The sequence below is a fragment of the Arvicola amphibius genome, chromosome 10 (genome assembly GCF_903992535.2).
Source record: "Arvicola amphibius chromosome 10, mArvAmp1.2, whole genome shotgun sequence".
NCBI classification, from domain to species: Eukaryota; Metazoa; Chordata; class Mammalia; order Rodentia; family Cricetidae; genus Arvicola; species Arvicola amphibius.
In genome coordinates, this window is record NC_052056.1 from 100,504,204 (window position 1) to 100,531,594 (window position 27,391).

At 49.7% G+C, this 27,391-nt stretch overlaps 1 protein-coding gene across 1 annotated transcript in view; it reads left to right on the top strand.

The window, feature by feature from the left end:
- Positions 1-27,391, top strand: part of Sdk1 (sidekick cell adhesion molecule 1) — a 935,030-nt gene that overhangs the window by 758,091 nt on the left and 149,548 nt on the right. Inside the window, exons 18-20 of the mRNA XM_038345621.1 lie at positions 15,645-15,760; positions 18,573-18,765; positions 21,317-21,415. Of these exons, the coding sequence (XP_038201549.1) occupies positions 15,645-15,760; positions 18,573-18,765; positions 21,317-21,415 (408 nt within the window). The remainder of the gene's footprint in view (positions 1-15,644; positions 15,761-18,572; positions 18,766-21,316; positions 21,416-27,391) is intronic.

A 27,391-nucleotide genomic window follows, 5' to 3' on the forward strand; every position in this document is an offset into this window, starting at 1 on the left:
CCACTGAAGGTCCTGCAGGGAGCAGTTGGCATGCCTGCTCACAAGTGAGGGAGGCATGCGGCTTTTCGCCTGTTAAGTAGTTAGGCTGTATCTAGAGATGGGATATAAGTAAGGACTGAGGGCGCGAGAGAGGAAGAGAGGGAGGCAGGGAGGGAGGGAGGGGGAGGGAAGGAGGAAGGAGGGAAGGGGGGAGGGAGGGAGAGACCAAAAGCGGAAAAGGAAGGGAAGGAAAGCTGAAATAAGGGTGGAAAGAAAGGAAAGAGGGAGAGAGGCAACAGGAAGAGAGGAAGGAGGAAAAGAGGGAGGGGGAGCAGAAAATAATTGGGGCAAGGGCTTCAGACAGCAACCTCAAAGATGGTTCACAGACTAGTGACTCCTTACCTAGGGCAATGATTCTCAGCCTTCCTAAAGCTGCAACCCTTTAATACAATTCCTCATGTGGTGGTGACCCCCAACCGTAAGCTTATTTCATTGCTACTTCATAACTGTAATTTCGCTACTGTTATGAATTGTAATGTAAATATCTGATGTGCAGGATATCTGATATTCAACTCCTGTGAAAAGGTGACTCGACACCACACACACACACACACACACATACACATGCACACACGCGCGCACACACACACGCACACACACGTACACAAGGGTCACCACCCACAGGTTGAGAAATGCTGCCCTAGGTGTTCCTTAAATCCGCATTTTCTGGCCAGAGCTCCCAGAATCTGTGCCTCTGAGGTGGGGCCTAGCCAGTTGTGTTTAATTCCACATCTGGTTGACTGGTTGACCCCGGTACATGCTGTAACGTTGAGGACCTCCTTCAGAGGGCCTGAGTAGAAGAATGTCATTCCATGGAACTAGAACCACAGCCCTGACTTGAGAGCTCGAAGGAGAATTTCTATCACTAGGGGACTGGCCTGGGCTCAGCTGTGAAGCCGTAGCCCACCACGCATACCATTCCTGGACTGTGACTGCAGAAAAATGGCGCTGACTGGAGGAGCCCTCACTCTGTGTCCAGAAAACCCAGCGGTGGGGTTCCTAAGATCCAGCTCACAGCTTCGGAAAGAAGGGCAGACACAGGGCTGACCAATTGGATGCAGAAGTGGGTTAAGCTGCTTGCACCAAAGTTAACTGGTAAAGGTGTGCTCGTGTCCAAAGGAGACTTCCATTTGGAATGGTGGCTGAACTTGCTTTTACATCTTTAGCACTTTGGGAGAAGTAACCAAGACTGGCTTCTTTCAAGTCAAGCAGCAGGCTCTTTCTGTCATCCTTGTTCCCTGGCTTTGATCTGACTCCCTGATGAGAAGATGAAAAATACCACTTCTGACCAGGGATAGAGAACATTGCAAAAAGGCTCAGAGGAGGGACCTGGGGAAATGGCTTGGTCAGTAAAGTGGCCACTGTGCAAGCAGGAGGACCTGAGTTCAATCCCAGGAATGCACGTTTTAGAAAAAGCCTTTATATGGATGCCATGCCTGTAACCCCAGCCCTCGGGAGGAGGAGACAGGTGGATCCCTGGGACTCACTAGCCAGCCAGCCTAGCTTACTTGGCAAGTTCCAGGTCTCAGTGAGTGACCCTGCTTCAAAAGACAAGATGGAGGATGTATGAGGAACTACACCCACAATGAAGACATCCACTTCATATGTGCATATACATCTACACTCACGTGAACATGTATGTACACAGAACACACGTAAGCATGCACACCCACACATGCGCACATATTCTCATAGGCACACAGGCTCCTGAGAACATAGTCAACAAAAACACTGCTGAAAAAACAAGGAGCAGTGAGGGAATGCAAGGCTCTGAGCATGCGGTCGGGGGTAGACTTTGAGCTTCTCCAGAAGGAACACAGACTAGAGTCTCAAGAGGCAGCGTGCAGAACCCTGAGTCACTTGCAGTGAGTGTCTTCCTGTTTTCTTAGTCACTGTTCTATTGCTGTGCTAAAACATCATGACCAAGGCGACGTAAAGCAGGGAGGGTTTGTTTGGGCTTGTGGCCCCAAAGGGTTAGGAGTCCATTGCCATCAGGGCAGGCAGTGTGGCAGCAGGCAAGCAGGCAGTGTGGCAGGAGGCAGGCAGGCAGGCGTGGTGTTGAAGCAGTAGCTGAGAACTCACGTCTCAGTCCACAAGCAGGAAGCAGAGAGAACGAACTAGAAACAGAACTTAAGTCTTCTGAAACCCCTAAGCCCACCCCCAGCGTCATACTGCCTTCAACAAGACTACAGCTCCTGATCCTCCCTAAATAGCCACCAACTGGGGACCAAGTATTTCAATGGCAGAGACTCATGAGGGATATCCCATTCAAACCATTACACTGTCCTACCAGCCTGCTTCCTTTGTGGGCAAGGTTACTACATTGCTAGATCCATATTCCTTCCAGGACTTGAATTTCATTCACCCATCCATCCATCCATCCATCCATCCATCCATCCATCCATCCATCCATAAGCAGGCACCCTGTGGATAAGATGAAGCAGAGGTTGGGTGGCAAGTATATAGATGAATTCTATGTTGAATGATGCCCTAAGAGCCACGGTCTTGATAGATCAAAACTTGGAAGATGACTCTGGCAGCAACATCCGACGTTCATTTTTGGCCCGCGACTCAGAGGAAATGGAGACAATCTGAGGATTGTGAAGGTCACAGCTTAAGTGTCTGTCGTCAATTCCACCCCAGAGTCAGAAGTCAAAAATAAATTACTTTGTTAGATTCATGGTGGAAACGGGAAAGGCACTGTAGCGGGAGTAACTTGAAATGTCAGCTAGCCGTGATGGTGTCACTGGGGATGGGGAGACCTGCCTTGATCACAGTCACTATCTATTGTGTGAACTTTACCTGACGAGACACGGACCAGTATCTACCTATCCCATAAAGCATGACAACAACGGGCCAAAGTAATGATTCCCCTGTAGTCTAGCTTGGGGAATCGATGAGCTGATTGAGTTTACTAGCAGAAGGTAGGTGAGGCGTCACTTACAGGATCATACAGGGCCCCAGAGCAGCCACACCACTCAAACATCTACCCCACTGTAGGTGACAATCTCCCTACGGCTGCATAAGTGGGGTGTCCTGATACCTTCAGTTACCCTTACACACACACACACACACACACACACACACACACACACACACACATATAGCACATCCTGAGACCCAGGACCATGTGTAGCTGAGGCAGAGTGTAAACAGCAGGGAAGGGGGAAAGGAGGGAATGGCCAGAATCTCACCCCATCCTCTACAGAGGAATGCTATTAGACCCCTTCTAGAGACTCTCTTGAGAGTCACAGCTGCTCTGATAGACATGCAATGGTTATGCTCAGTGTTCCCCAGCTCCATCAAAAAAGCCGTGGGAGTTGTAGACCTAAGGGTACCTTTGACTTGACCCTGATCTTAACCTCCTGTGAAAAAGGACAGGTATGTTGGTCAGCTGATCACCATGCTATGCCACCCTGGTGGCTCAATGATGCCTTATGGGGTATGGAAGTCAGCTCCAGGTGACATAGGGATGCTTCAGAGGGGAGCTAGAGCAAGCAGCGAGCTTGAGGAAAGGCCTGGCTCAGCAGCCCCAGACTAGAGGTTTGGAGAGTGGGAAACAGTCTCCCTGCTGTGTGATCCTGTGAGTAATGAGTGTCCAGGAGACAGAGTGGGGCCAACAGGCTTCCATCCATTGGGGGGGGGGGGGCTTTCGGATATACAGCGTAGAATAAACTGAGTATAACATTGTACATCTGAAATCCCAGCACTCAGGGTGTGGAGGCAGGAGGAACAAGGCTACATAAGACCTGTCTCAAAATTTAAAAAAAAAAAAAAACCAAACCTTACAGTGTACCGCAGAAGAGCAAAGGGGCTTATGGGCTAAGGAAGCTATGTCTAAGGGGTTACACTGGGGGGTGCTGAGCAGGATGCCTGTGGACTCACGGATGAGAGCTTGGGATAGAGTAGGAGTCCCTACAGTTTTACAGAACTGTCTGGACATCCGCAGCAAGGCGGCCTGTGTCCCGACTCTGAAGGTGGCCAGGAATAGCATCATTTGCCAGCCTGGTTATTCTCGCTTTGTGGGTGAGCCCAACACTACAAGGCTTAGTCAGAGTCCACATTGAAGTCTTATTTAAAATTTAGCAATTTTGACTTCATGATCTAGCTATGGATTGACCTCCTCATTAAGGTCATTCTTTTTAAAATTGTTTTTTGGGAAAAAACTATCTTTTCTCATTTTATATACTCATCCCAGTTCCCACTCCCTCCCTTCCTCCTTTTCCCTCTACTTTCCCCCCATCCCAGCCCCCATCCACTCCTCAGAGAGGTAAGGTTTTCAATGGGAAGTCAACAAAGTCTATCACATTGCTTTGAGGCAGGATGAAGGTCCTCCCCACTATATCTAGGCCGTGCAAGGTATCCCTGCAAAGAAAATGGGTTCCAAAAAGCCAGAACAAGCAGTAGGGATAAAGCCTGGTCTCACTGCCAGTGGCCCCACAGTCTACCCCAACTGTACAACTGTCTCCCACATTCAGAGGGCCTAGTTTGGTCTTATGCCAGTTCCTTCCCTCTCAAGCTGGAATTGGTGGGTTCCCATTAGCTCAGGCAGACTATTTCAGTGGGTGTACCCATCATGGTCTTGACCTCTTTGCTCATAGTCTTGTTCCTCCCACTCTTTGACTGGACTTTGGAGCTCAGCCCAGTGCTCTGCTGTGGATCTCTGCTTCCATCAGCTGCTGGATGAAGGTTCTATGGTGACATTTAAGATAGTGATCCATCTAACTACAGGGCAAGGCCAGTTCAGGCACCCTTGCCACCATTGCCTCGGTTCTTAGCTGGGGCCATCCTTGTCGATTCCTGGGAGTTTCTCTAGTGCCAGGTTTCTTGCTAGCCCCATACTGACTCCCTCAATCAAGATATCTCTTTTCTTGCTCTCGGTCTCTGTCCTTCCCGCATCTCGACCATCCAGTTCCCTCAAGTTCTCCTCCCCTCTCCCCGCTTCTCACCTCCTCCTCCCCTTCTGCCATTGAGTCATTCTTCAGGAAATTCTGGCTTCCCTTCCTGGCAGCATTTACCATTCAGGGTCCTAAACATTTGCTTTTCCCGCGGGGCTCTCAGCTCCATGAAGGCAAGAACCTTGAATCTTTACATGAATGCAGAGAAAACCTGTCTGAGTAGCAAGAGGCCACTGTGCATGGATCAGAGATGAGTATACACATGCAGGTGCATGTGCATGCATACACACGTGCTCAAATGCATATGTTCATAGATGCGCACATGATGCACAAGCAGGCAATTACCAGAGATGAAATTGAGTTCATTACGTGTAAATCAAAGTCTGAAGTTGAAATAAGTTTTCTGGGGAATTCTAACTTAGCAATTGACCTAATGGGTTTTCCTATGGAATTCAGTTTGTAATCTCACATCATTGGTTTGGGGGAAGAAGGCCAGTTTGTTACAGTACTATTTGCCTCAGGTCACCCATAGATTTGTGTTCCCCTCGTCGCCTCTTTTTTTGCTATGAATACTTGATGTACAGCTACTCAGCGTGTCCAGGGTTAGGTCTTAGAATGTCAGAGCTACAGTCTCCATGCTGGCTTTTGCATTTCCACACCTGCAATGCCTGCACAGAGCTCGCAGATGTGACTCTGCCAGCTTCAAAGTTCAGAATAGCTGGAAGCAAGGTTTGCCACGTGCTGTATGGCGTCTATGACCCACATGACCTACCCCAGGCACCGTGGAGGACTGCTCAGCCCTGCCTAGCTTCTTCCTCCCTTCACCTGGAGAAGTCCCACTTCTGGTGGAAGTCACAGCCCTCTCTCTGCATCACCTTCACACACGTCTACGGTTCCACCACTCCCACTCCCGTCTAACGCTGCTCCTCTGGTTTCGTCTTCCCCCAATTAGCTTCCTTATCTAAGTGCCCTGGCATGGCAGAGCTTCTTGTGTTGGGTCTGCGAATAGGGACAGTTACACAGTGGTGTGGGCCTTGTGTAGTTTAACACTGAGAACAGCCCCAGACCTGGGCAGGGTGTGATTCTTTAGTGAAATGCTGCCCTCGCGTAGACCAGGCTAACCTTGAACTCACAGAGATCCACCTACCTCCCAAGTGCTGGATTAAAGGCATGCACCACCATGCCCAGTCCCACCCCTTTTCAGCATAAACCAGAAAAGACCCTAACACCTGTCACTCCAGCCAGGCTGAGTTTGTTTCAAGGACTGCCCTTTGGAGTACAGATCTTGAAAAAAAGTTTCCCTGGTCTTACTTTGAGCGGTAGGAGGTGGCATTTCCATCAGGAAGTCTGGGAGGAAGGCTAGGCTGGAAAACAGCCAGCTCTGCAGAATACAGGCCATGGCCCACATTTTTCCAGGAGCAATGGACCAAAGCCTGTCTTTTCTCCAGCTGGGCCAGGGTGACATCACCTCATTGATGAAGACCTCTCCTGCCACCGTCACTCCCTCCTTAGAAAACACTGCCTGGAAGGCCTTACTGGCTACAGCTCTTTCCTCGTCCCTCTTGGGGGAATTTTTGGTTCCATTGTCCTCAAACATTTGAGTCATTTCTAATGACAATGATTAAGAGAACAGGAAGCCAGGCTCTGGGTACACAAGAGGCCTAGAAGAATGGGTGATGTTTTAATAAAGCCCAGGGTGACAACAGGCGTCCATCCAGGACTGTGGATAGAGAGGCAGAGCCAGAGTGTGGGATGCTGTGGCTCCAGAGGACTTCGCTCAAGCGAGAGGATTGTTTTTATTTGGTTTCTTAATTTATTATGATTCAAGATTTTTGTGTAACGAGGAGAGGTGTATATGTAAGGGTTCTCTCGAGAAACAGACCAACAGAATACATATAAATCGCAAAGGGCATTTATTAGATACAGATACAACAATGGCTGTCTGCACACAACCCAATAGCTGCTCGGCCCACGAAGCTAGAGGTCTCAGCAGTCCTGTCACTGAAGGATTCCTGGAGGCTTCCTGGAGAAGGTCTGGTCTCTAGTCCCTGTTGGAAGGACAGAGAAACAGATGTCAGCAACGGTTGGCTACAACATTGGTGGAGGCAGCTGCAGAGTAGATACACTCACCAGCAAGAAGCAAAGGCAGGCAGGCAAAAGCAGCAGCCTCTGCTCACTTGTCTTTAGGTCTGGGTGATCTCCAGAAGCTGTCCACCCTGGGAGAAGATCTTCTCTCATCTTGTTTGTTCTTTACGACTCACCGGAGGCATGTTTCCTAGTTTTCATCCCGGATACAGTCAAGCTGACAACCGAAATTGACCTTCACAAACCGGAAGCAGCTTCCCTGTTGGCTCAACCAAGGGAAGTCATCGTTAATGTTGGATGCTCTGCGTTCTCCCCGAGGCTCAGAGAGGCCCTGACTGTGGGGACGAAAGGCAGGACTCCCCCACCTGACAGGGATCAAAGTGAAGGTGCACACACTGCCTTGAAACCCCAGGAAATGACTCTTACTTAAATGACGCCAAATGCGTTTAGGGAACATCTGCTCCCTGGCTTATTTTAGAGAGGCGAACATGTGGCAGGAAGGCATGCCGGAACTATGCAGGCAATAATTGGGGCTGATGGAATGCTGGAGCAGAGTCACCCAGACTGCCGGGAGAACAGCGGGGCCGAGGGATTTCCATCGTGGTGACAGAACATTGGACAAAGTCCGCTGGGAGGGGGTTTCAGCCCGTGAGAGTGTGACTATGGTATAGTGAGACAGAGCACACTAGGATGGGCTATGTGGGGGAGCAGAACTGTTCACCTCCTTATGCAGCCAGGAAGGAAGTGGGGGGAAGAAAGGGAAGGGAAAGTGAAGGTCCAAGAACGGCCTCGGGGAGCCCTCCCTTCTAGTGTTACCAGCCTGGCAGAAATGAATAGATTCCAAAGGGACCCTTTAGCGTGAGCTTTAGGGGAGCCCCAGAGTCCTCTGAGCCTTCTTTCTTCACCCTTTCTCCTTCCTTCTTTCCTGTTCTATTTTTCTTTCAACCTATACTGAACTTGCTTCATTTTTTGTTTTGTTTTCATTTTTCCGTGTGTGTGGGGTACATATTTTTATATGTACATGCACATGGAGGCCCAAGGTTGATATTGGAATCATCCCCCATCACTCTTCCATCTTATTCACTGAGGCAGGACTCTCAATCAAACCCAGAACTCACCAACCCGGCTACCCTGTTTGCTCTAGGGATCCCCTGTCTCTGCTTTCCAAGGCCAGAATACAAGCAAGCTGCCAAACCCACTCTACATTTATGTGAGCCCTGGGAATGCAAACCAGGTCTCATGCTTACACAGCCAACTCTTTAACCACTGAGCCATCTCCCCAGACCCACATTGCCCTTGTTTCTGTCGCTGCATACAGAACAGCGCCAAACTTAGGGGTCTGAAGCGCTATCCGCTGTATTGCGTGCCTGGATTTTCTGGATCAGTCGCACTTTGGACAGGTGACCCACCTGATATTAGAAGTGACACTCAATCAGTGAGATGACAGCTGGAAGCGGCTTCTGTGCTGTGTTGGCAGTGACAAGGAAAACCCCGTGGGGACTGCCCATGTGGCTTCTCCAGCACAGGGTCCGTGGACTTCATACATGCCCCCTACCCTGAAGACTTCCAGGAAGGATGTCCCACAAGCCCACCACCATCATGGACATGGTTCTCCTCCCTTGTGGATAGGAATCTCTTCCCTGGGAGCAGAGGAGATGACTCAGTTGCTGTGCAGGCGTGAGGACCTGAGTTCAGTACCCCAGAACCCATGCTGACCAAAACGCCCAACCAGGCTTGATGGCTTACGCTTGTAATCCAAGTTCTGGGAAGCCAGGTGTTCTCTGGTCCTCGGGGACCAGCTGACCTAGCCTGCCTGCCTGGCTACGCCAGGGCAATGAGAGACCCTGTCTCAGAAAACAAAGTGCAACATCTTGCCTACACACACACACACACACACACACACACACACAGGGAGAGGGGAGGTCTTTTTATTGAAGACCTATTGATATGCTTGTGATAGCTAGTGCTAACATTTCCCTTCAGTGGTATACAGCATCACATTTTAGACATGCGTTTTCAATCCACAGTCACTACAGTGGTTGATACAGGACACTCACATGACCTCAGCTTCCTAGTCCTGCCCCTTTGCATTCAGACCTCCAACCAACCCCATTCTCAGCAGCCACTTGCCTTCGGTCCTAGGAGTTTCCCCTTCAATGGGCTACCAGGTAGAAGGAGGAATTCAATATGGAGTCTTTGAACTCCTTCCCAGTGGTGCAGTGCATGTGATTTGTTGGTTGTTTGGGGACAGGGTCCCATATAGCCTTACTATGTAGCTGAGGCTTGCCTTGAACTCTTGATTCTCCTACATCCCCCATCCCAAGTAGTGGGATTACAGTACAATGTATTTGGGGGATCACATGTATTCCTGCGTGAAAGATGATAGTCCCAGTATTTTACTCCATGTGGATTGGTTGTTCTTCCTGTTGCTGTGTTTTAAAATACTCTGAGAAAAGCAACTTAAGGAAGGGTTGATTTGGGCTCACAGTTTGAGGGTACCCCCCATCATTGTGGGGGAGGCATGGCGGCAGGAGTGTGAGGCAGCTGCTCACATGGCATCCACAGTCAGGAAGCAGAGAGAGATGGACGCTGGTGCTCGGCTCACTTTCTCCTTGTCTTTCCAGACCAGGACTCCCGGGAGGGTGCTGCCCACGCTGAGGTGGGGTCTTCCCCTGGCAGTTACACAGTCTAGGAACTCTCTCACAGATGTGCCCAGAGGCACCTCTCCCAGGTGATGGTAGATCCTGCCCACCGGATAATCAATAGTAACTGTTGCCCCAAAGGTGCAGCCCCTTTGTCCCCCATCCACCAGTGGTCTTGGGGTTGGCAGGAGACCGAAACTGCCATGCACACTGCACCCAGCCTGTGTGGGCTTCAGTTCTGACTCATCTCACAGAAGACCCTTGGGCCACCATTCCTGCATGTTGTCCTCTTGTCCGTGACACAGTGCTCTCCTCTAGAAGCTTGATGCTGATAGGTCTGCACTGAAGCCCACGGTCCAGCCTGAGTTGGATTTCATGTAGGTGTGAGGAGCATCTAGAAGTTCTCTTTATATTTTGATAGGAGTGCTCAGTTTTTGCAGAATCATGTGTGTTGTTCAGAATACCAGTTGGTACCTGTGTGACTCGTTTCTGGATTCTTCTCTGTGGCGTTGACATTGTTGACATCATATTCATTTGTTTCCCGGTGTCACCTGTTTTAGTTACTATAGATTCATACATCTTTAATTATGTAGAGTTTATCTAGATTTTTTTTTTTAAAAAAAATCAGTTTAGTTATTCTAGTTTCTTCATTTTCTCCTGTAAATTGGAAATCGCCTTTTTGGTTTATGAAGAGTGTCTGGCTGTGCATTTGATGGACTCCTGTTAACTTGAAGATCAGTTTGGAGAACAATTCTCTTACCTGCCTGATCTTGGAGTCCATCAATATTCTCCCAGGCTGTTTATTTAGAGTTTATGTTTAAGTGGTTTTTGTAACTTTCGGATTATAGATCTAACACATTGTCAGGTTTGTATCTATAGTTTCATATCTACTTTAAATGGGACTGACTGACTGACTGTGTGTGTATGTGTGTGTGTGTGTGTGTGTGTGTGTGTGTGTAGGGGGTCACATGTATGTGCACACATGCATAGAGGTCAGAGGTCAGCCTTAGGTATCATTCCTCAACACGCAGTCTACTTTGTATTTGTGAGACAGTCTCTCCTTGCTAGCTAGTTTATCTAGGCTGGCTGGCTACAGCTCCTCCCACCCTCTTAAAGTGGGTTTTGGTGACCTTAACCCAGGCTCTCCTGCTTGGCATAGTTGTCTCCCAGCTCCCTAAATGGAACCAGTCTTTAAATTTCAATTTCCAATTACTTACTGCTTGTGTTTAGAAACAGCTTTGGCCTTGCAGCCCGCAATCTCAGCAGCCTCTCTTAGTCCTAGGAGCCCTTCCTGGAGTCGACGTGAATTTTCCATGTAGACGGTCATATTGCCCATAGGTAGAAAGCACCTCCCCTGTCGGTTTGCCTCCTCCCTTTTTTTCAGCTTCACCAGGATAAAAAAGTCACACGGGATGTCTTCCATCTTCCCTCGGCCTCTCAGGGCAGCATCTCAGGCGCTCAGCTCCAGTGAGATCACAGCCGCAGGTGCGCTAGGGATGCCCTTTATCAAGTTCACCGAGCTCTCTTAAATTCCTTCTTGACTGAGCGGTGTTTTTTATTATTATCATCATGATTAGATCTTAAAATTTATCCAATGCTTTTTCTAACCCTATTAAGACTGGGTTTTCTTTATTAAGCTGATTTGGCGCTCTGCCATGATTGATGGTCAAATATGAGGCCACTCTTCTGTTTATGATATAAACCCCACCAGATAAGGGTACTTTATAACTGTGGTGTGTTGCTGAATTTGATCTTTCAGTGTTTTCTTATTTGTGGTCTGAACTTACATTCATGAGGGGTAATTGTCTTTTCTTGTCTGTAATGTTATTTATTTATTTATTTGGGTGTCTGAGTGATGGTTTAGAATTGCTTCATTATTCCTCAAATGCCCAGTGGGATTCTCCGGTGAAACACCAACACACTTGCCCTTGGTCCTGTGTGGGAAGCATCCTGTTTCTCCACCTGCAGCTCCTCTAGAGTCACCTTTAGCTGTCGTAGCAAATTTTCCTAGCCCAGTTGCACATTGGCCATCCCTCCCTCACCACCCTCTTTTCCCCTTCCCTGCCCCATACTCTCTCCTCTCCTCCCCTCCCCTCCCACCCCTTATTCTCTCTTCTCTCTTTTTATCTCCCTTCCCCCTCTCCTCTCCTCTTCCTTCTCCTCCCCTACTTCCCTCCCTCTGTCTCAATGAACAGCACTGTTTTCTCTTGTATTTGACACTATGTGACACCCAGATCTGTTCAGGTTTCTGTGGGCTTTAGAGAAGCCACAATTCTATTGTTTGCCAGGCTTTCCTTTTTCTCAGTCACTCTGACATTCCCCACTATGGTCTACATCCAGGCATAGCTGGTCTTGGGACTATTTTTAATCCATGTGGTCCATGTGGTACTGAAGGGGAACTTGGAGAGTTTCTTTGTGATGTGTGGAGCGGAGGACTTGGGGAAGTCATCCATGGTCGTGGGTGATGGCAGAAAGGACTTCGGGAGGCCATGGTCATGGGGGATGGCAGACGGAAAGAAAGCACGGACCTGAAGAGTCAACTGAGAGAACTAATGGACTCTAGATTCTTCCATCTCTGCATGAAATGAGACGATGGAGAAGAGCTGTGGAGATGAAGGGTGTGTGTGTGTGTGTGTGTGTGTGTGTGTATGTGTGTGTGTGTGTGTGTGTGTGTGTGTGTGTGTTTGAGACAGGGTTATCTAACCCAGGCTACCATGCTACCATATAGCTGAGGATGGCCCTCCTGCCCCTTCTTCCCCAGTGTTGAAATTATAGGTCTGTGGCACCTCATCTGCCTTATGTGGCAGTAGAGGTGGCTTCATGCGTACCAGGCCATGCTCTACCCAGTGAGCAACAGCCCCAGCTCTATGCTGCCACTCGTAACATAAACCATGTCCTCACCCCGTACTTTCTAACAGGAGATACTTACATGTTTTTCTTTACCTGGAACCTAAGGATCCTTTTGGCTTCTGAGCCTCACTGCGCAAACAAACTCCTAAAGAACCAGGGTGTCTTCTCTGCCATGAGAAGACTAACGGGCAGGCAAGTTGGGTCATCCCTGCTTTGAGGGACACTAGCATTATGTCCCTGGAAGCACCAGCCTTTCCCAGGGAGTTTCCCTGGCTTTGTGATCACCATATGTAAGAGTAGCCACTGTGTCGGGCATTTGTGCCCTGTGCAAGGGGGCCCATCCACCTTCTCAGTCCACAATACTTTCTATCCGTGCTCTGCCTGGGCTCCTTTGTAATTCCATCTTCCCCAGGCAGGAGTGCCATTCTTCAGGCCCATCGTCCTCTCGAGGTCTACCTGTCTTCCAAAAGTCACCCTAAAAAGCTTCTAGAATGTGTCGCTCGGTTTTGTTGTCGCCTCCTTTCTGATAAAATGCAGCATACAGACATCTGACAGAAACAACGGGAAAGCACTGGGGAAATGGTGCTGGAGGGATGGCACCTCAGCTTCACGCCCCTGCCACCAAGCCCAACAGCCCCAGAGCCCACAGGATAGGAGACCTGACTCCCACGGGTTGTCCTCTGACCTTCACATAATCACGGGGGTACTCGCATGGCTCCTCCCAATTAAATACATGCCACTTTAAAATTTAAAAAAATATTCAAAGGAAAGCCGGGCGGTGGTGGCGCACGCCTTTAATCCCAGCACTCGGGAGGCAGAGGCAAGCGGATCTCTGTGAGTTCGAGGCCAGCCTGGTCTACAAGAGCTAGTTCCAGGACAGGCTCTAAAAAAGCTGCAGAGAAACCCTGTCTCGAAAAACCAAAAAAAGAAAGAAAAAATATTCAAAGGAGGAAAGCTTTATATAGGCTGAGGGTTATGGTCCATGGTTGGTTGGCACAGTTGTTTCTGACTGGCGAGGCAGGGCATCATGAGGGAAGGGTGTGGCGGGGAACAGCCGTTCACCTCTCAGAGGGACAACACCCGTAGCAGCAGACTGCCTGTGTCCTACAACAGGGCAGGCACCCTCCCCTTGAGTAACCCCTAGTGTCCTGGAAACATGTTCACAGACACAGGTGGGGTGTGCTTTCCCAATCTCCGAAGCACTTCTTAACTTCTCAGTCCAATCAAGGTGGCAGCCCAAAGCTGCATGGGCATCTGCCCTGCTCAGCATTCCAGGAACGTCCTCCAAGGCAGGTGCCCCAGGAGGGCATCCCTGGACTCAGGAGGTGTTCCATGAGTGTAAGAAAGAAATGAGTGAAGCAGAAGATTTTTTTTTTTTACTTTTAAGATTATAATATAATTACATCATTCCCCTTTCCCTTCCTCTCTCCAAACCCTGGCATACGTTCCTCATTGCTCTCTTTCAAATGTATGCCCCCCTTTTAAAAACCAATTGTTATTACATACCTATATGCTTGTTCAGATTTATCCCTAAATACATAGATGCACCCTGCTCGGTGTGCGTGTTACTTATAGGTGTGTTTTGGGGCTAACCGTGTGCTGTAATAACTGACGCTGTCTTCCCCGGGAAAGACTGTTTTTCGCAGTCTTTGCATTCCTTAGTTGCCTGTAGTGCTGTGTGTATGAATGAACGGTACTACGCATAGGAGGAGTGTGATGGTTTTGAACCCGTGCACAAGCCAGTGAGCAGTGTTCCTCTGTGGCTTTTGTCTCCAGTCCCTGCCTGAGCTACTTCCCTTCATGATGAACGGTAACCTGGAAGTAAATCCTCTGAGTTTCCTAGGCAGCCGGGAGGGTGACTCATTTTGTAAAGTGCCTTAAAAAGATCTGAGTGTGACCCCCAGAACCCACTTTTAAACAATCCAGACATGGAGGCACACAGTTATAATACCAGTGTGGGGAAGCAGAAAGTTAGGTCTGTGGGCTCAATGGCCAATGTATTCTAATCAGCAAGTTACAGGTCTCCTTAAGTAATCCTCTCTGAGAACTCGCATCGAAAAACAAACAAAACAAAAAGCAACAGAAGGGGCTGTAGCTATGGCTTAGTGGTTCATAACATTTGTTTTTGCGGAGGACCCAAATTCAGTTCCCAGCATGCATATGGCAGCTTCGAACCATCCATAAGACCAGTTCTAGTGAATCCAGCACCCACTCTGACCTCCATGGACACTAAGCACACACACGGCACACAAATGGTACATGCAGGCAAAACACCCATACACATAAAGATAAATAAATCTCTAAAAAAATAACATGGACACAGGGCCAGAGGAACAACACCTGGGGCTGGCCTCTGACCTCCATGGACATGTGCACCTCCACACACGTGTGCAGCTACACACAAACACACATTCACACAACAGAGAGAATTCTAGTCCCCTTTCTGTCACTATGATCATGCCACTAATGACGTCACACCATGATGTCACTAAAGCTCATAGACTAGGAGAGCGTTTACTTGGCTTTGCTTCCAGGTCACAGTCTGTCACTGAAGGAAGTAATTCAGGGCAGGGGCTGGAAGCAAAAACCCGGGAACACCGCTCCCTAGCTCACACTCATCTAGCTTTCTTATGAAACCCAAGCTCACTGCGTAGGAATGGTGTTGCCCACAGTAGACTGGGCCATCCGATATCAATCACCAGTTTCCCCCAGACTAATCTTCCAAGGTTGTGACAAGTGAGCACTAAACTCTACCTGGAAAGGGGGAGGAGAGCTTGGAATGTAATAGTGAGTGGAAGGTCCTTCTAGATGAAACCTTGCCTTGACTGTGACAATTTGAGGTGGCAATGGGGCAACTGAGGAAACAGTAAAGGTTTAGTGTGTTGTTAGTCTCAGATATGTGGGAAAGGCCCGTCTGTGGGATGAAACCGTGGTCTGGTACCGTTTCCCACCTCTGCCTTAAGGAAGAAACTCTCCCACAGATAATGAGAAATGGCCCAGTTCTCCTTTGTTACAGGAGTGTTAGCGTGGGAGACATTCACCTCCCTTCCCATCTGCCCTTGAGTCCTAGACTAAGGTTTCCTTTTTGTCTCTTCTCCCCACGGTGCCTTCCGCCTCCACGCTGGAACAGTGCCTACCGCACCCCCACAGAACGTGCAGGCTGAAGCAGTGAATTCCACCACCGTGCACTTCCTGTGGAACCCGCCACCCCAGCAGTTCATCAACGGCATCAATCAGGGATACAAGGTACCTGGCCTGGGTTTGGAACCTCCAGATGGCCCTCATGGGCAGTGTTGATTACATCAGACATTGGGCTTTACCCTTCCTATGTCATCGAAAACCCAGGGCAGCAAATTCAGAGTAAGGCGACCTTGGTGGGGCCACCATCGGTCTGAAGTCTGATCAATTATCCCAGACCAGAAATTTGAATGATCAGTTGCTAAGAGGGCACAGGAGAAAAGGCTATAGTCGGGTTAATGGACTTCAGGGAAAGCTGGGAGATGGCTCAGCCAGTAAAGTGCTTGCCATGCAAGCATAAAGACTTATGGTCCCTCAGAACCTATAAAACTAAAAGTTCCATGCATGGCAGAGCACACCTTTAACCCCAGCACTGGGGAAGCAGAGGCAGGAGATCCCTGGGGCTTGCTGGCCTTGTGGAATGAGTAAGCTCCAGGTTCAGACCTAGCCTCAAAAAGTAAGATGGGGAGTCACTGAAGAAAACACTCAGTGTCAGTCTTTGGCCTCTGCTTGTGTGGACTCATGGGCACACATATACATGCACACTGGCATATACACGTGCACACATTCATCTCATGCACACACACACACACACACACACACACACACACACACAGAGTCATCTATGTGAGATGATTGGAGTCAGCCTTATCCAACCACTTCTTCCTAGAAGGGGATTCTCTGGGCAGAATGCAGAGTCAAGGGCAGAGATTCGTGAGAAGGAGGCTCCCACCCAGGTTCATGAGAGGGAGGGAGGCTCCCACCCAGGTTCATGAGAGGGAGGGAGGCTCCCACCCACAGTTCATGAGGGGAGGCTCCCATCCAGCAAAGAGACCATTTTGTTCTCTGCCTTGAGGACAGTTCTGTTCAAAGATGGGAGAACAGAGAGCATGGGCTGGGGTACCCTGCCCGAAGTGAATTGATGAACAGGCTCTGTTGCCAGGTAAGACGGACTTGGGTGCACATTCCAAAAGCATAGTTTCTTTCCTTTACATCAGCTTCTCCTGGTTGGACATGGGAGCCTGACTTCATTGTACAAAAGTGGGTTCACTAACCCCTTATCAGGAGACTTAGGGAGCCCTTCAGAGAAAGGTGAGTCGCTAATGCTTTCAGCTTCAAAGGGTGTCTTTTCCACCTGGTTCATTTTTCTTTTCCCTTTGGGTTCAGCTCCCTCAAACGCTTGTTTGTCTGTGATGAGGGCAGGCCCAGCTAGGCGCGTTCCGTGCCTCTGCTCTTCCTCAGGAGTATCTAAGGGCAGATGCTTTTTTGAAAGGAAATTGAACTGATCAGGGCAAAACTCCATCACTCTCGACTCTCCTGCCAGGTCTGAGTGGCGAGAACACTGCGCGTGGCTGGTGGCTGGTTTGTCAGTTTGATCTGCACAGATGTATTCTGTGTCCTGCTGCCCGCTGGCTTTCAGAACCAATCAGTTCTGGAGATGCATGGTGTCCAGAGACTGCACATACACAGCATTGCCAAATCATGAAAGTGGCTTTTCCTGGAATGTCCACAGGTACACACGCGTGCACGCATGCACGCGTGCACACACACACACGCACACATGCATGCACGCACACGTGTGCACACACGCACATATATACACACATGCACCCATATATTATATTTCTTTTTTTGTAAGACAGTTTTGTGAGGACCAGCTGGCCTCAAGCTCACTGTGTGGCAGAATATGGCCTTAAACTTCCCATTTTCCAGTTCCTACCCTCCTTAGTCCTGGGATGACAAAAACGTGCCACCATGTTGGCTTCATGTGGTACCGAGTTAGAGCCCAGGGTCTTCTGCTTGCTAGCCAAGCTCTCTACCATCCCTAGCCCCTGTATATGCCCTTTATTTAAAATTCTAACCTAACTCTTAAAATCCAGCAATGGACACTCGTATAACAAATCTTAAATCATTAAGATTGTTCCTACTGAATCATTTTGAGCCAGTATAGATAGACTTCTATTTGGAGAATATTTGTGTTTATCTTCTTATGCTAATTAGTTATTAATAGATGATATCATCTTTGCCCCTCATTATTTAAAAAAAATCCATGCTCAGTAGTATCCTAAGGGAAGATGGAAGTTTAAGAGAGTGTCCATTACTGTAACAAGAGTTAAGCAGCCATTTCTTTCCTATATACAAGCATAAATATACATGTGTAAATGTACAACAATATATGAGACACATTTTAAACTCAATTTTTCTGAGGTGGGAGTTTTCAGAAACAATAGGATATTTAGCCAGGCCTTACTGCCTCAGCTACTTGGGAGGCTGATGCAGGAGAACCACAAGTTCAAGGCCAGCCAGGTAAACTTATTAAAACTCTGTCAAGTGGACAGGGATATAGCTTGTCTAAAATACACCCCAGTGAGTATAGCTCAGTGGTAGAGCCCCTGCCTAGAATCCCCCAGTGAGGGGCTGCCCCCAGTGAGGGGCTGGGGGTGGCTCAGCGGTAGAGCACCTGCCTAGAATCCCCCAGTGAGGGGCTGGGGTGTAGCTCAATGGTAGAGCACCTGCCTAGAATCCCCCAGTGAGGGGCTGGGGTGTGGCTCAGTGGTAGAGCCCCTGCCCAGAATCCCCCAGTGAGGGGCTGGGGGTGTCGATCTGGGTAGAGTGCTCACCTAATATTTGTAAAAGTCTGGGTTTTATCCCCAAATATGAGCAAGAGAAAAATGGTGTGGGATTTCTAGACTTACTGAGCTGTGACTGTGCTTTCTCTAAAGACATACTAATTTTACTAGTTGTAAACTACACTTTGGACGGACAGTTAAGTGGAGAAATGCAGTTGAAAGGGGTCTTTTCTTTTGCCCTTTCCTCCCAGCTTCTGGCATGGCCGGCAGATGCTCCTGAGACTGTCACTGTGGTCACTATTGCTCCCGACTTCCATGGAATCCACCATGGCTACATAACGAACTTGAAGAAGTTCACAGCCTACTTCACGTCAGTCCTGTGTTTTACCACACCGGGGGACGGGCCTCCCAGCACGCCTCAGCTTGTGTGGACCCACGAGGACAGTGAGTATCCCTCTCCTGTGCTGAAGCCTAGCCTCCCAGGGCCCGTTGTCAAAGGTCGTCATGTCACTCCCTGGAATGGGTCATGGGGAAGAAGGCACACAGAAGTCAACAAAATTACTTCATACATTTGTATATTAGTTTGAGACTCACTGCCTCTATATGGTGTGTGTGTGTGTGTGTGTGTGTGTGTGTGTGTGTGTGTATAGAAGTCCAGTATCTTTCTCAATCACTTCACCTTATATTTTGAAACAGGTTCTCTTAATGAACCTGGAGCTACCCAATAGGTTGGGCTCAGGGAGCCCTAGGATTCACCTGTCTCCTCCACAGACCTAGGATGATAACTGTACCACAGGACACCCAGCTTTTTAAAAGTGGGGCTGGAACTCAGATCCTGGGCCTGGGGTTAAAGCTGTTGCCAAGCAAGTGTGAGGACCTGAGTAGGGATCCCCAGACCCACCTAAGGGCTTGGTGAGTGTTGAGGCTGTCTGTGGTTCCAGCCTCAGAAGGCAGCAACAGGGGATCACCAGATCAAGCAGCTAGTAAGACTAGCCACATGGGCAAGTTCTGGGTTTGATTGACAGGCTTGACTCAATGAATAAGTTAGAAGAGCCTTGATGACTCCTAACATCAACTCTGGGTCTCTACATGCACACACACACACATACAGACCACATACACTCACACTGTGGGCATGTATGATATCCCCATACATGCAAACACGTGTAGAGCCACACACATCCGTGAAGTAAGAAAACCAAAACCAAACATAATAAAATAGAAAAAGAACTCGGATCCTCAGCTGAGACATCTCCCCTGCTGCTAAACGGCTGTTTTAAGTAGGCAGGGACCCTATTTGTCCTGTTTAGAAGGATGTAGCGCCCTCGTGAAGGTGGCATTGACTCTGAGAGTGCAGCTTGTCTGGGCTCAGGCCCTGGGTCACAGGCATAAGCTTCGCCAGCTGTAGGTCTTCTCCAGAGCCCCAGAGAACCAGTTACCCGCTGGGGGAGGGTCACAGTAAAGGGAAAAAGAATATAAATTGAAACCTAGATATTAGCACAGTTAGAGAACAGCGCGTTTGGGCAAGAATCCAGGAAGCTGAAGCACTGGGAATATAAAAGGAGCAGAAAGCTGTCTCTGCTACTACATCGATCGCAGAACAAGCTGCTTCACAAAACCCGTCAGAACGTCTTTCTGGAAGCCTGTGGCAGGGGAGGGGTGACATGGCCCCGACAGCCATCCTACTTTACCCTCTTCTGCTGAGAGAAGTGGCATTTGTCAGTGTTTCAGCTCCTCCGTGAAGGCTCCGTGGCTCTCACCCCCATGAGGGCAGCTTCCAAGGCTGCACCTGTTTTAAAATTCATTAGCTGTGTTCAGGGGCTTTGTTATGGTTCCAGGAGGCAGCGAAGCACTGGCTGCTCCTTTTGTGGCAAGGTTGGTGGGAGCCTGTGACTCTCCTCTCCTGCAGGCCAAGTAAGACCCCTGATTTCACCGGGGACCCCTCAGTGAGACTGTTCTCAGCAGGTTTGCAAGGGAATCCACGGGAAGGTACCTTGAAGAGAAGGGTGCTCCCTCCTCGGCTAGCGCAGGTCCTCCGCTGAGAGGACTATGGGAAGTGGGTTGACTTCTCCAAACATCTTCACTTTCTCTTAGGTAGGATGCAATGGTGCAAGCCTTTTGCTGGCACTTGCTCTTGCTCCTGAAAAATCCTCTGGTAGAGAAGTATTCAGAAACTAGACCTCTGGGTCAGGTGAACAGGCATGGGCCCTGGCCCTAGGCTCCATTACTGGCTTCCAAAATGTTAATGGTTGCAATAAAAGCCAGACTCCTGGCTCTTCTCACTGAAGGGTTCTGTTCAAATACTCTTGGAAAGCCAAGCCCCTCTCCAGAGGATTCTAGGCAGGTGCTATACCACTGAGTCACACCCCATCCCCTCATGAGGTGGGGGGATTCTAGGCAGGGGCTCTACCACTGAGCCACACCCCAGCCCCTCACTGGGGGATTCTAGGCAGGGGCTCTACCACTGAGCCCACCCCAGCCCCTCACTGGGGGATTCTAGGCAGGTGCTCTACCACTGAGCCACACCCCAGCACCTCACTGGGGGATTCTAGGCAGGGGCTCTACCACTGAGCCACACCCAGTCCCTCATTGGGGAATCCTAGGCAGGTTATTCTTTATTCTACTATGGAACCACATCCCCATTCCCTTAATGGGAGATTCTAGCAAGCAATTGATATCCAGGTCCACCCAGGCAAATTATTCTACTGGGTGGGATTAGGGAGAAAGACAGAAGCTGTGCCTGCGTTTCCTGTATCCACTCTCTCTACCTCTGTCTGTGTGACTGCATGGAGCTGGCAAAGTAACATACTCAAGACCAGGAGCACGGCTCAGCATCCGGCCCCTAGTCCGGGCTGCATGCCTCCTGGTGTTTGTTCTACACAGGCTTCTGCTGGCCCTGTCTCATTCCTTCCCTTCTGGAGTCAAAGCTGTCCACACAGGTCCGATCAAAGAACGGCAGGCTTTGTTAACAGGTATCTTTATTTTTAATTGGTAGAACCGGGAGCTGTGGGGCACCTGAGCTTCACGGAGATTCTGGACACCTCTCTCAAGGTCAGCTGGCAGGAGCCCCTGGAGAGAAACGGCATTATTATGGGTAAGCAGTCTTTTCGTCTGGAAAGGAAATCGGCAAGTGTGCCCTAACAAGAAGGGGTGGCCCCCATGTCAAACAAAGCTACTGAGAGTGGCCCCAGGCCTTCTGGGAGTAACTGATGTGTCTTTCTGGTTATACTGGGGGCGGGGGGCAGTGCGAGTAGGAGGTATGGTTTATCTCCTTGTGAAGACCACAGCCTCAGAGCAAGGAGTTAATCCTTGCTTTGGATGCTGCAGAAGTCTCGTTGGACAACCAGAATCAGGTTTGGGGTTTTTTGGTACCTTTCCTCGTGTATTTAGCTCAATTCTCATAGCAGTATAGAATCGTATTGATATTCTGGCCATGTTACAGGCAAGGAAACTGAGGCCAGGAGAACAGCAAACACACCTACTGTGCACAGATCAATGTCTAATATCCTCTTGGTAGGGCAGCGACCACAGTACTGACGTCTCTGCCCTCCAGCTTCTGTCACCAGTGGCAAGGCCAGACAAGGCCCCAGTCGATCTCCTGGCTCCAAATCCCAGATCCTGCCCCGACTCCACCCCATCTTGAGTGAGAACTTTAGGCCATGGAAGTGTTGTGGGGATGAAGAGTCTCAGGCTCAAAGGGGTCCTAGGTCCCCTGGATCTCCATGAGTCACACTCAGGATAAACTCTGCATGGCTGGCCCTTCACAGTAAACCCCTTGACGGCAGGGACCTCGGGGAGCAGCTCACCTTCAAAGACTCTTAATGTTTGACTCGTTTCTTTGTGTGGCACCATGGCTTGAAGCTAGGGTTCCCGAATGCTAAGCAGTGAGTAATTCCCTGAGTCCCCAAAAGTTGCTATGTCTAAGAAGTGCAGACATGCGAGGTGAGCTAAAATAGGCGAGGTGTCCTGTGACTGCCATCAGGCTGTGCTGTGCCCCTGCCCTTGTCAGTGTCCTGGATGGGAGCAGCGGCCTCTCTGAACATGCCTCGATGCCAGGCTCCTCAGCACTGCAACATGCTACCTCTCATGCTGTGTGATTACTCATGTCCTCTACCTCAGCTGGGCAGCGAGGACTGGGGATGAGGGTCCCTATGATTGCCCGGCTCAGAAGTGGCCCCTGGTAGCCACTTGCCCATCCTGTCTCATCCCATGCTGGGAGTAAGGTACAAACTGTACTGCTGTTATCCTTGGAAGTCCCCACCCCCCCACCGACCCGCAGCCCTCGTCGGGTTTCCCAAAGCCCAAGGCCAAAGAAATACCCAGCCGTGCCGTGCATTAAGTCCAAATGGCTTCAGTCTGTGTGCACTGAAAATGTAAAAATAACACATTTAATGATAACACATATGGGGCTGGGGAGAGATGACTCCATCGGTGAGGACATGAGTTCGGTTCCCGGAACCTGTGTCAGAAGTCAGGCGTGGTGGTACGTGTGCTTGTAACCTCAGTGTTGGGGTGACAGACAGGTAGATGGATCCCTTGGGCTTTCTGGCCAGCCAGCCTGGTGCAGTTGGCTAGATGAAGACTATCACGAGAGCTTTCTCCATGTAAGGCTCTCAAGCCGCTGCATGCATCCAGATGTATGCACATCTGCATACGTTAGCATATACAAAGTTGAAGAAAAACATGCTGTGTGCTCTGGCCACCTCCTGGGTAGCACCCAGCTGCTCAGTCCATGGATCCCCATTGGATTCAGCCCCTCCCTTCCTCCCCTAAGAGTCTGTTCATGTTGTCTGTCTTTTTGTAGTCCCGGCCCAGATCTCCGCTGTGCTTAGATAAGATGTATCCACTGGTGTGTGGCACACGGTGGTTTTGAAACAACTTTCTCAAACTGGCTCCTGAGGTGGGGACCAGCAAGGAATATCCCAGACTGTGGCTGGAACAGGGCCACTGCCCCTGGGAGCTCTCAGCAGTGACCCTGGCAAGCAGCCCAGAGACTACTCAGGATGGGCTATCCTGTGATGAGCTGTGTCCCCTAGAGCCCCTCACCGTGGTTCTCGGGGCCTTGGAGCTAGCCCCACTCAGAGCCTAACTGCCGAGTAGCATGCAGACAATTGTCCACCTGACTCTGCCTGGACTGGACAGTGTCCTCCCTGTGGGACCAGAGCTGGCTGCTGCAGGGGTGAGATATCAAAGCCCAGGCCTCTTGTGGATGGCTTCCCAGTACAAGACAGCAGATACCGAGCATGGAAATAAGACTGTTTCCCCAAGCCTGGAGCAGAAGGAAACCAACCCAGTGGGGACAGACAGGGACTGGGACCGGGTAGGCAGCAGAGACCTGATGTAGGCTAGTATATCTTTATGTCACACAGAAGGCAGAAACAAATGATGACAGAGGGATGATGGTACGTCTGTTTAATAGGAGCTGTGTGTGTGTGTGTGTGTGTGTGTGTGTGTGTGTGTGTGTGTTCACGTGAGAATATGTTTGCATGTGTGCAGGTAATGCGCACATTGCATGTGGAGGTCAGAGGACATCCTCGGTTGTCTTTCCTCAGGCACGATCCACTTTGTTTTTTAAAACAGGGTCTCTCATTGGCCCGGAACTCAGCAAGCAGGCTAGACTGGGGAGCCCCTGGGGGATCTGCTTACCTCCACCTCCTGAGTGCTAGGATTACAGAGAGATACCACACCTTTTACAAGGGAACTGGGGGACCGAACTCAGATCCTCATGTGTGCATAGCAAGCACTTCCTCCCCAAGATGTGTCTGCAGCCCCAGAAGGAAGCCACTCTAGCTCTGATCTGGGGGGCGGATCCGAACCTTGCTCATCATTAATCCTGGAGGTGGGGCTGTAGAGTGAGAGGGACAGGCAGTCTTGCCTGTCCAGTCGGCCTCCAGGCATGCACTGTGTTCTAGAAACTGTCCAAGACTCTCTGATAGGCATCCTAACCCGGAAGGGCCTCCCCCGTCCCAGATCCACAGCCCCACACCCCTCCTGAATTCCACCTTCCTTCCAAACTGTTTTATGGCTTGAGCGGGGACCATCGGGGCTGAGCCACCATTCCATGGCTGAAAGCTGGTTGCCAGGACTGCCAGTTTATGATCATCTGCTCTCGCCAGCTAATGGGGCCTAATGAACTCATTTTCATACTTTATTTAAACAAATACCTGTAGTCACAAGCGAGCAGCTAGTGTTTATGATGGAGCTTGACCCTCCGAGCTTGGATCAGTTGGATTCTGCTGGCCTGCTTCCACTGCGGCCTTGACTGAGCGAGGAGGCCGCCCCACCACTAGCCGAGCTTCAGACAGACTCTGCCCTTCATGTCAGGACCAAAGTTGTCCACTCCTGGCTGTCTGGTCTATGCTTCTCCTCACTCCTGCCCATACTGTGAAAATGTGTTTGTAGAGGCTGGGTCAGACGCCTGCCACTCTGAGAAGCACTATAGAGGGGAAGCGTTCATGGATAGATGCCATCCAGCCCATGTTCCACTGTGACTCCTATATTGATGTTCTTCACTCAGCATTCCACACCCTGCCTAATGGTAGGCACCACCTCTAAAAAAAACCCATGAATCTTCCCCAGGACAAGCTAGCAGCCCCCAAAAGGTCAACATTGTGCTGGAGAAGGTTCAGTCAGTAAAGCATATGTATGTGAATCTGATTCCCCAGAGCCCACACAAAAAGCCAGGCACACAGAACACACTTGTGATCCCAGCACTGAGAACATGAGGACAGGCGAATCTTACAGAATTGATGAACTCTGGATTCAGCAAGATGCACTATCTCAAAACTTATGGTGGAGAGGGATTGAAAACATTGACCTCTGGCCTACACACACCCACACACACATGCATACACACCCACCCACACACACATGCATACACACACATGCATACACACCCACACACACACACATGCATACACACACATGCATACACACACCCACATGCATACACCCACACACACATGCATGCACACACACCCACACACACATGCATACACACACCCACATGCATACACACACACACACATGCATACACACACATGTATATACAGAGAGAGAGAGAGAGAGAGAGAGAGAGAGAGAGAGGAGAAAAGGAGAAGTGCTTGCAGGCACACCTGGCCTTCTGAGCCTAGGTCAGGAAATGTCAGCGTACACCCCGTCCTTCAGAGACATCACACGTATATCACACTGCTGAAGGCAACTGCAGGACACACATACATCTAAAAGTTTGGTCCTGGGCAATGTGACCTTTATGGTGGGCTGTCTGTCAGAGATGATGTTTTATCAGCCTAGCCCTTGGTGACCACCCCCATTCCACATCTCCATTTTATTTTGTGGCCAGAACGAGAAGGAAGCTTCAAGCAAGGGCAACCGCGCACCTGCCTGAGTAAATTGCCCATTGTGCTCTTGTTGTAAATTGCGGTATCTCGCTCTCTTCCCCAGTAAACCCTGATTTATGAGCTCCAGGATGCAGACAGACAGTCTGTGATTGGATGCACTACTCTCTTGTAGAGAATTTACTCCAGATCAACAGAAAATTATTTCTGAAGCTCCCATGGTCGTTAGTCTCAGTTAGCAGAGCCATTCTCAGCAGGTAAGAAGCAGAGCTGAGGGTGGCTGGGAGTGCTGGCTCTCGGCAAAGTCTCGCTCTGCTCTCTCTTGCCGCAAGCTGAAGTTAGATGAAGCACTTGCTGGCCGGAGCTGCCGGCATCCACCACCCACGTCTCCAAGGCTGTATGTAATAGAGGGGAGACATCTTTACACACCAGATTCCCAGTTCTCTGCCCTGTGGCAATATCCCATTATACTGCTCATTGGAAGTTCCTAGCCAGGGCTTTCTCTGTGCTGGTACTAATCTTATTTATGCTCTCCAGAGCCAGCTGTGTGTGTGTGTGTGTGTGTGTGTGTGTGTGTGTAGAGGGGAGGACATACATATGTATGCAGATGTGGGCACAGATGAAGACCAGTAGCCAACCTCCAATGTTGATCCCCAAACACTACCCACCTTGATTTTTGAGACTTGACCTGGTATTCACAAATTAGGCTAAACTGGCAGGCTGTTGTACCCAAGGGATCTGCCTGGCTCCATTTCCCCAGGAGTGGCATTACAAGCATGTGCCACCACATCTGGCTTTTTAAATGTAGGTTCCGGGGATCAAACTCTTGCAGGCACTTTATCCACTGAGCCACCTCCCCAGCCCCAGAGCAAGGTCTTCAGTTGTCCATTTTGTGTCCATTTGTGTCAGTAATGAGTCGAGCAGACAGTGCGATCCATTCGGACTCGAGCAGACATCAGCGGTGCTGTGCTTACTGGAGACACTGAAAATTGCTGTGTTCTGGCTCCATGTTGACGTGATGAACAAGATGCTGTGTTTGGTAAATTTTTGCTAAAGAGCAGCTTTTAAACAAATAGAACCTCCTGGCAGACAAGGTGGCAGCATTCTACAAAGCCTCCTCTTCCCAGGCCTTCGGAGTGGCCAGGAATCTCACACTGTTTAAAGATTTATCAGGAAAAAAACCCGCCAGAGCCAGGGTTGTTGTTGGAATCTGTCCAGACCACAGACAGAGAAGATGGCCCTGAAGCAGGGCTGTTGATTTCTAGCAAGTTCCTGGGACCCCCTGTTTATTTCTTTCTTAGTATAGTGAAGATAAACAATATCTTCAAGTGTCAAGTGTGTGTCCTGTGGATTGCATGATGTAGCCCAGGTGACATGCTTGGGACACCGCTTGAAACAGGCCCTCCCTCTGGAATTCACTGGCCCAGCAGCAGTGTGGGTCCTCGCCTCAGCAGCACAGAGCCCTGAATCTCCCTGCTCCATGCAGGATCTCATGGCCTCTCAGGCCCTAGTCTCCAGCTCCAGGCTTCCCACAGCACTGGCGTTGGATGCCCTAATGCTCACCTCCCTTGGAGGTCTATGTGTTGAGCCATCGCATAGAGAAAAGGCCCAGCAGGATGGCACACAACTTTAGTCCCAGTACTAGGAAGGCAGAGCAAAGTGAATCTGTGAGTTCAAGGCCAGGCTGGGATGCTTACTGGGACCTGTCTCCAAATAAACAAACAAACAAACAA